Source organism: Gavia stellata, chromosome 5, assembly GCF_030936135.1.
Source record: "Gavia stellata isolate bGavSte3 chromosome 5, bGavSte3.hap2, whole genome shotgun sequence".
In the NCBI taxonomy this organism is placed as follows: domain Eukaryota; kingdom Metazoa; phylum Chordata; class Aves; order Gaviiformes; family Gaviidae; genus Gavia; species Gavia stellata.
In genome coordinates this window covers 14,626,925-14,636,374 of record NC_082598.1, presented here as the reverse complement: position 1 = coordinate 14,636,374, position 9,450 = coordinate 14,626,925, and the positions used below count along the sequence as shown (strand labels likewise).

The following is a 9,450-nucleotide window of genomic DNA, read 5'->3' as shown; positions in this document are numbered from 1 at the left end:
TGAGATCACATCACCAAAAGAATAAGGCGCTGGAGTTCCTAAGCAGGAGGTTACATATCATCCAGACAGTTTCAAATAGTTGCGGATGGCTTTGATAGTTGCAGGGGTGTGATGTTGTTTTGTTTTTCCATAGACAGAGTCTGGAAGATACCTGACACCGGTTACTCTGCTGTTCAACTGTAGTTTCCTTTGCACAGGGAAATTAAAATCCTTCTATATGTATACGCATGAATATATGCTTTCCTAACTGGCAGGTTTTTGCTTAAGGCAATCACTTTTGCACCATCTTAGCCAAGGAAGGAAAGAAATATTTGCCCCAATCCTGTTCCTCGTGAGTTTAGGGGGGTATTTTTGGGCCTCAGTTTTTACAGATGCAAATTAAAGGTGGGGGGAGGCAGTATTGCCTTGGGAAGCTGTGTGACACCAGCAGGAAGGTCCAAAAAAGGGTGCTGGAAAGAGGAGACCTGCCAAGTTCGACTCCAGTGCCCGCAGGTTGAGCCGCTGTCTGCTGGCGGGGCTGCAGCGCCCGGCCCTCCTCCAGCTGTGCAGCTGGAGGCAGCAGCTGGAGGAGAAACCCTTCTGCACAGACACAGCCCTGCCACACATAGGCGTTTGCTCTCCCTTGATTTTTTCCTTCTATGAACTTTTTATTTTTTTCCTCAGGAGCTGATTATTATCTAGCTGAAACATATTTCCTTCTGAAAAGTGGGTTTGGTTTGGGTTTGCTTTTTTTTTTTTCCCCTATTGGCATAGACCTCTCTATTGGGAACAGACTTAGATCAGGACTTTTGCAGTTTGCAGAGTTTTTTTTAAAATGTGGTGACATGCATTTCTTCTGCTCTATATGTTTTCTTACCGTCCTTTCCACCACATATTTTCCAGCAATTTAGAGAGATGTAAGGAATAGCTTTTACACAATGGGCAAAGAAGCAGGGGGATTATTCCAATGGTCTTGCAAGTTTGGAGTATTTCATCTTCTTCAAAAGGCGAGGAAAAAAAACTGTGTCCTTGTGAGCAAATGATTAGAAGAAGACTGGGAATACAATAATTACCCCAAATGGAAACCCAGACCGCAGTCAAACAATACAGCTTTTGTAAATCGGCTCCGCCTGTAAAAAATCTAGGAAATCTCATAACTAGAGCTGGCGAAATCCTTTTCTTATGCAACGATATGTAAAAGGCTCCTGAGAAATGTGGAGTAAACATGGAAATGCTGTAAAATAGCGTGATAATGAACTTGCTCTGAGCATCGGAGATCGCCTTGACCGGTACCAGCATGGATGCCTTCAACCACAAAGTATTTTCTCATGTTAAAGAATTTGGGACAAATTACATTTCGTGACATTTCGCCAATAAAGAAGCACGTGAAGACAAATAAACTGGGACTCTCCATAATCTACCTTGATCGTTGTGGAATTTAAGAGGGACCAAAGGAATTGAGAGTGAGACAGAGAGCGGCTTGAATGAATGTCTTTTATGAGAGAGCGGAGAGAAGATCATTTATATCCTTCATATTTTATAGTTTTGCCTCTAGGAAAGACCAGCGGAGCCCCGACTATCATTTACTCATAATGATCGCATTCAATCTAGTGATTCACAGTGAATCATATAATAAGGTTTCCATTTTGCGCATGGGGAGAAGAAGGAGGGGTGGTTAAACTTTCTTGAGTTCGCATTCATGCCCCCGGCCTCCTGTTTCCCTTGAACTGTCCGGTTCAAATGACTAACCCATGAGGCGATGCTTTTTTCGTTTGGTTTTATTTTGTATCTTTTTTAACACCCCCCCCCCTTCTATTACCCCCCAGCAATAAAAATCCCTGGAAGGAAAGCTGACAGGTTAATTGTACAGCTACTCATTTTCCTAGGGCAGCGTTTCACCCGAGCACGGCTCTGCTTTCACGGCCTCTCGGGGCCGGGCCGTGCCGTGCCGTGCCGTGCCGTGCCGTGCCGTGCCGTGCCACTCCGGCGGTGGCTCTGCCCCAGCGCAGCGGGCGGAGACCCCCGCCCAGCCCGGGCCCCGGCGGCTGCGGCTCCGCGGAGCGCCCGGCCCGGTGCAGCCCCGCCGACCGGGGCACGGCGCGGCTGCGGGCGGGGGAGCAGGAGAAGCAGCCCCGGACGCCGGCATGCAGCGGCACCGGGAAAGGGGGAAAAGTCGCTTTTCGGCGTTTTGGCCTAAACCTGCACCCACACCCGCCGGCCCGGGACGCGGGGGACCGGCCCGGGACGCGGGGGCCCGGCCCGGGACGCGGGGGCCAGCCCGCTCTGCGCACGCCTCCTGCGGGTTTGGGTCAGGACGAGGGGATTTCGGCACCTGAGACCCCGCTCCCCTTCTAGATGCTATTGCAGAGACCCCTCCACGCACGGGTAGGCACATAAACAAAAGCGCCGGCTCGCCGTTAATGCAACGGGCAGTCGGGTGCTCTCGGGACCGGTGCCAGCTGCGAGCGCTTCAGGTAAAAACCGAGGCGAGGGCAGGGTGAAGCTTTCGGGGCTGGGAGGAGGCGGCTGGCTCGGCAGGGAGGTCCGCGCCGGGGCTGGGAGCCGCGCATCGGCCGGCGCGCCCCGTCAACGACTTCTCCTGCAGACCCCCGCGAGGAACAGTCGGAATCACCCCAAAAAGCGAACGGAAGAAAGGCACCGAGCAGGCTGAGCGGGGGAAAGGCTCGGAGAGCTCGAGCATCCCGGAGCGAGCAGAGGAGGAGAGGCAGGTCGGTGCCGGCGGGCAGGGGCAGAGGTGATGCCACACAGATGCCGGCCCCGAATGCGCACGGAGGAGCGGTGCTCTTCTCCAGGAGAGCCGGCACCTTTGCAAGAGCTTTAAAAATATATATATAATGAAATAGGCGTGTTGTCATTGAAGGGAAACCACGGCCTTAGGCACGGGGTATTCACCTAGACAGCTAAGTTCCCTTTTGGGCAGAGCAGAGAGTCTCGAAGTCTGCTTGACATCTTGAAACTTAAATAACCGTAAGGCATTGTTACTCCCTGGCAGCAAAGTGCCTCGTTACGCCTGATTGAGCTAATTGCTTTGAAATAGGATATATTATCTATAATTATAGAGATCTTGGAGGAGACGGCCAGCCTTTTCTTTCATCTTTTCCAAGTGCATCATAACGTCGCGATCAAATTAATTTGGGCCACTTGAAATAGTGCCTTCCTTTCAGCCCCGCTCCTCCGGCCCTCAAAGAGCCGGGGAGTTTGGCCATCCAAATCACCACTCCTGGTAACCTCCCGAGGACCAGCCCAGGGGCCTGGAGCCTTAAAAGTAGTTTAGGTTGTATTTGATCTGGACAGAAAGGGAAAGGGGAAAAGGGGGGGGGAGAAAAGAACGGAGGTCTTTTCGCCTTATCCGACGCTCAGCGGAGAAGGAGCAGCGACGGGAGCAGGGAGGCTTGAGACTTGAAGGGCTTTGAGGGCTTGTAAAGCCCGCGGGACGTTTTTAAGCAGTTGCGATAGATCTGGCTCTTTGCCCCCAGGGCTGAGCCGCTCAGAGCTGGAGCGAGGCTGGCTGAAGGGCGCGCAGGGAGCGCGGAGAGAGCGCGCAGGCGGAGCCGGCGCGGCGGAGCTGCCCCGGAGCCGCCAGTCCCCAAAGCCTCCTCGTGTCCTGCGGGGCTGTCTGGTCTCCTAAGAGCTGCTGTCTCTGGGGAAATAAAATAGAAACAAGGGAAACAACACCACCCCTCTCCTTTCTGAGTTCTGCCTTTAAGTCAAAGATAACGTTTACAAAAGGCAGACAATGCCCTGAATTGGCTTAGCGCTGCCTCCCGTCCTCCCTCCCCATCCCCCACGCACTCCTCCCAGCCCTTGTTGTTGTATTTCCACCGAAATAAAATGCTATGGGTAATGGCTTTGCCTAGCGCATTCATTATATTGAAACGGGACTGTTTAGGATGCTAATTGCCCAATATTGTTATCTAGCACAAGTGCCTTCAGGGAAGCGCCATGGTTCCCAATAAAAACACTGGACTGGAACAAGCACCAATAAAGTCACCTATTCCCCCCCGCCCTTTCACGTCGCTTTTCCTTACAGCCCAGGGAGGAAAATAAGAGAGAGACACCTAAACGCAAGACAGAGTACCAGCACAACGGAACGGATACAAAAAAAAGTTCCTAAAATCCAGCGGTGTTTTGGTCACCCAGAGCGCAGCAAGCAAGGCGAGAAGAGTTTGGGTACCAAAAATTTCCCTCTAAACAAAGAAATACATCTCGGGGCAGATTTCGTTTTGTAAATTTGATTCCTCCGTTCCTAACTTAGAACCTGTGGATTTCCTTAAGAAAGAAAGGAAAGAAAGAAAGAAAGGCGCAAGAAACGAAAGAAACTTCACTGGCTTCCCGTTTTCAGCCCAAGAGCTTGCCAGCATGTGAATTAGAATCAAGTCCTTGCTATGGTACAGTGATTAAAATACCACCGAGTATGACAGAAACGTAAACACAAAGCGTTCATTGCTGGGAGATAAATAAAGAGCTAATTATCTCGTTCTGTCAACTCTCAATGAGAGCGGGATCTCGCTCTCAGTGTGGGACGCACACTCGTCTCCTCAAACCTCAGCAACATCCCAATGTTCAAACCATTCTGCAAAAGAAAAGTGGAGGAAAAAAACCCCAGCAGCTCTATTTTTCTTTTCATATTTCCATCAAAACAATGAGATCGAAAGCAGCCTAGGGGCTGCCTGGAGGTCTAATAAACACATCACTTTTTCTCTTGCGCGGTTGCGTTTGGGATCAGGCAAAAAAAAAAAAAAAAAAAAGATCCTACCTGTAGGATCGGGTGGAGGGGACACCGTGAAACACGATGCATCGATATTTGCGCGTGTTTTCTTAGTCGGGGGTGGGGTGGGGGTGCATCTTCGCGTCAAGCACCGGGCTTTGGGAAAATGTCGTGTGATTGGTAGAGCAAACTAATTTTGTCAGGCTGAATGTGCCGATGTCCCAGGGCTAAGGCGCCTTGCTCCCTTGATGCGGGTTAACGTCCTCAATAGTCCCCCTCCAGCTGAAGCCTTTGATCAGACCGCTGCTGGCGCCTAAAAACAACATCACTTGTCTGCCTATTAGAGGCACTGACTAATCGTGACAGATTGTTTATTCTCGCAATTAGCAATGCAGCCGCTTCTCCGAGCACCCCCTCCACACCCCCGCCCGGCGCTGCCCGGCCCGGCCCCCTGGCCCGACGGGGCGCGGGGGAGGCTGCGGGCAGCGCGGGCAGCGCGGGCAGCGCGGGCAGCGCGGGCAGCGGCGGCGGCAGGGCGCGGAGCCGGGCCGGGCCGGGCTGGGCAGCGGCACCGCGGCTCCCCGCCTGGCAGGAGCGCTCGCCAGGGCGGCACGAACCGGGAGGGGAATTGAACGTCCCGACGTGAGCTGTATGTCGGCGAATAGGCTGTGCAACGTGCCTTCACCCTAATCTATAGGAGCGCACGGGGGTAGCCTGCGAGTCGCCTTCAAACCATCCTCACCTAGAGGGACCGTGTGTGAGCACAGCACAACCTGTGCGAGGCAGGTATACACGTGTCCACTCACGCGTGTGTAAGATACGCGCGTGTGTAGCTGCGTGCAGGACGATCCATTTCAATCCGGTCCTGTTGCTTATCAGTTAGTAAAATGTCTATTGTATCAATTCATTTCATAATCTATATGCTCCTAATCTACCATCTTTATTGGGTCCGGTTAAAAGGAAAGGGAATTCGCTGTCCCTCCCCGTTTAGATAATTACCCTTAAATGACTGCAAGAGCCTCTTGTGTTTCGAGGAGATTAGAGCCCTGCAGCTATCAATAAACTTTTCTCAGCGAGCGGCCAATCACGGTATTAGAGAGCGGCTCCGTTTTACTGCACATCCGTCCTGGGCGCAGGGATAAGGGATCGTAAAACGAATTTACAAAACAAAATAGCCGGGACTTTAATGGGTCTGGGGCTTAGATGTTCCTTTTTACGTGAATGAACATTTCTTTATCTGGAGACGCGCACACATCTATGCCATAAACGTAGCACGATTTGTGTGTGTGCGTACGGACGTATGTATGCAAATAGGCGCAGATCTCCGCAGACACGTCGAACACACCTCAGGGCCGGCGTTCATTTAAAAAACAAACCCGCCAACCAACCAACCAAACCCTAAAACCACTTTTTCAAGGCGCAGCCAGGCTGCGGGACAGGCAGGGGCTCCCTCCGAGAGGTCATACTCAGGACAGCCCGATATTTGTTGGTTTGACAGAAGAGCACGGCTGGGGCCCGCTCCCTCGCGCTCCGCGAGCAGGAAGGACGGCTTTTTCCCGACGTTAACACATTTTCCCCCCGATTTTTGAGCCACCCCCCCCCGTCCCAGTCCCGTCCCCACGGCGGAGCGCAGCCCCGGCAGCCCCGGCCTCACTCACTCCCGCCTGCGGTGCGCGCTGGCGCGCGGAGCGGAGCTGGGGAGAGCGGAGAGGAGCGGGGCGCCCCGACGGCGAGCCCGGCTCGGCCCCCCCCGGCCGCTCCCGGGCCCCCCGCCCGCTCCCGGGGCCGCCGCCGCCGCCGCGCCGCAGCCAATGGGGCGCCGCCGCCCCGCCCCCCGCGCGCTGGTTGGGCGGTGCCTTCCCTCGCGCCGCTTTATCAGGCGGCGCCGCCCGCCGCGGGGACGGAGCGCGCCGACGGCTGCCCGCGCCCCCCGCACCGCCCCGGCCCCATGAGCCGCGGCGCCCGCTCCCGCCCGGCGCTGCGGTGGCGACGGCGGGCCGCCTCTGCATGGCCCCGGCTGTGGATATGACCACCGCGCCCACCGGGGTCCGCAGCGACGAGCTGCCCGCATCCGCCTTCAGCAAGCCCAGCGGCGGTGGCCTCCCCGTCGCGGCGGCGATGGGCGGGGAGGAGGAGAGCGACAAGCCCAAGGTCTCCCCATCCCTCCTGCCGTTCAGCGTGGAGGCGCTCATGGCCGACCACAGGAAGCCGGGCGGCAGGGAGGGCCCCGAGGGCGCCGGGCCCCCACCGGGCGCCGGGGCGGCCGCCCGCGCCAGCCTCAGCCCCCGCCTGGGCGCCCTGACGGCGGAGGCGCCGGCCTCCCCGCTGCCCCTCGGCGGCCACTTCTCCGTCGGGGGGCTGGTCAAGCTGCCCGAAGACGCCCTTGTCAAGGCGGAAAGCCCCGAGAAGCAGGAGCGGAGCCCCTGGATGCAAAGCCCACGGTTCTCGCCGCCTCCCCCGAGTAAGTAGGGTCCGGGAGCGGGCGGGCTGGGAGCGCCCCCCGGGCCGTCTGCGCCCTTCCCGCGGGGCCGGCAGTGCGGGGCAGCGCCGCGGGGGCGGCCGGGGATTTCCTCTGGCTTTCAGCCGGCCCGGCCCCTCCCGGCGTGTCTTTCCCTGCGCTTCGCGCTCTCTGCCGGGCCGCTTCGGCCTGTTCAAAACATCGAACCGGTTCAGGCGTGTGCGAAGCCGGGGCAGCGCCGGAGGATGGCGGCGAAGGCGAAGGCAGAGCGGCCGCGCCAGGGCGAGATCTTGTGCCAAATATTAACGGGGGAAGGGGGGGGGGGCGGGAGAAAAAGCAGCCCAGCCTGCATGTTAGCTTAACCTGGGGCTCGAACTGGCCGCGCAAAGCCTGACTCAGCCTCAGCAGTGTTTTTTTCCGAAAGTGGCTCAAATAATTTCCCAAGGACCCGCACAGAGCGGGCTCCCGGGCGAGCGAGGCGCCTGCGGGCTTCGGCCCCACCGGCTGCCGTCTCAAGTGTTGCATCTCCAAAGTCCGAAGTGCAGCGATTAGTGATGTTTTCCTGCTCTGCTACGGAGAGATCTAAAATAATAAAAATAGCAGCGGGAGGGCCGAGATCAGAAAAGCCCGTTAATCCCCTCCAGCGGCTGCGCTGGGCCCGGGGCCGGACAGCCCGGGCCGCCTGCCCTCGGCCGGATCCCGCTCCCTCCCCGCCCGAGCTCCCGTGGGAAGGGGCGAGCCTGGGCTGAGGCTCTCTGGAGCGTTTGGGGTGCTCTTAGCAGAGCTGCTTTCTCTCTGCCGTGGAGAAAGGCAGGTTTCCCGGAAGGACTTGTGTAGAGTATCGCAGTGGTTTAATTTAAATAAATTGCAAAGTAAAAGCTGGTGTTGCTAAGTAAACCCCGGGGCAGATCGAGGTTGAGGACCCTTAGAAATGTTAAATACGGGGAGAGCGGTAGATAGAGGCTGAGTGTGAATTCAGAGCTCGTAATTAATTACATGCTTAATCCGGTTCCCAGGAGCCTAATGAAGAGGGTGTGAGTTTGAGAAGCCAGCCCGGTTTGTTTATTTTTTTTCCTTAATCCAATAAAAAGGACAGGACTTTTTTTTTTTTTTTGGAGGGTCACTCGCTTCATTTACGTCTCCTCTGTGTGCGCTGGGAGCCGTGAAGGCAGGAGGTGGATGGAAGGTGTGTGGGTGTCTGACTCCTGCCCAGTGCCGAGTTCTATGGAGTCGGAGGGGTTCTGGCTATGAAGCACTGCGAATAACTTCGGTCCCGGGAGTCTTGAAAAGCCTAATTCGTTAGCACCGCTTTCTTTACTGGAGGGGGAGACATCAATTTGAAGCATGCCCTGGGCAGCCCTGGGGTTTTTGGGCCACTTCACTCTGAGCGGGACCTTATTTCCCCCTTTCTCTCCACCCCGGCTGCTGTAGGGTGGGGGCTCTGCGGGGCATGCGGGTTCGGGCGCTGCTAACCGAGGTGTCTCTCTCCTTCCCCCTCTCCTCCGGCTGCTCGTGGCGCAGGGCGGCTGAGCCCCCCAGCCTGCACCCTGCGCAAGCACAAGACGAACAGGAAGCCCCGGACGCCCTTCACCACGGCGCAGCTGCTGGCCCTCGAGAGGAAGTTTCGGCAGAAGCAGTACCTGTCCATCGCTGAGCGCGCCGAGTTCTCCAGCTCGCTCAGCCTCACCGAGACGCAGGTGAAGATCTGGTTCCAGAACCGCCGTGCCAAGGCCAAGCGGCTCCAGGAGGCCGAGCTGGAGAAGCTGAAGATGGCAGCCAAGCCCATGCTCCCACCCGCTGCTTTCGGCATCTCCTTCCCGTTGGGCGGCCCAGCCGTAGCCGGTGCCTCTCTGTATGGTGCCTCCAGCCCTTTCCAGCGGGCAGGACTGCCTGTGGCTCCTGTGGGACTGTACACAGCACATGTGGGATACAGCATGTACCACCTCACATAGAGCTGAGCCCCGCCGAGCCCAGCCCGCCGGTTGTCCATTCCTGCCGGCCCTGCACGCGCTCCCTCCCTGCTCCCCTGGCTCCTCGCTGCGGACTTCCCCATGGGCCCCGTGGCAGAGACTTCTCCAGTCCAGCTCTGCTCGGCCTCTCTGCTTCCCCCTGTGATGCTGGGTCCCTGGTCCAGCCCTGTTCTACTTTCCTCAGCAGTCCTGGGAACTGCTCCGCTCTCCAGCTGGCAGAAACCTGAGGCATCGCCCCAGCTCCTCCCCGGGAAAGGGCAGCGATGGGCCAGCCCTGCCCTGCTTCCCCGGGTCCCGCTGGCAGCCTAGGGAGA

The 9,450-nt window shown here is 57.0% G+C and overlaps 1 protein-coding gene across 1 annotated transcript; it reads left to right on the top strand.

Annotated features, from left to right (window-relative positions):
- Positions 1 to 6,715: 6,715 nt before the first annotated feature.
- MSX1 (msh homeobox 1) lies at positions 6,716 to 9,118 on the top strand. The gene is made up of 2 exons (XM_059818098.1): positions 6,716 to 7,169; positions 8,688 to 9,118. The coding sequence occupies exons 1-2, from the start codon at positions 6,716 to 6,718 to the stop codon at positions 9,116 to 9,118; spliced, it is 885 nt and encodes a 294-aa protein (XP_059674081.1).
- The last annotated feature ends 332 nt before the right edge of the window (positions 9,119 to 9,450 follow it).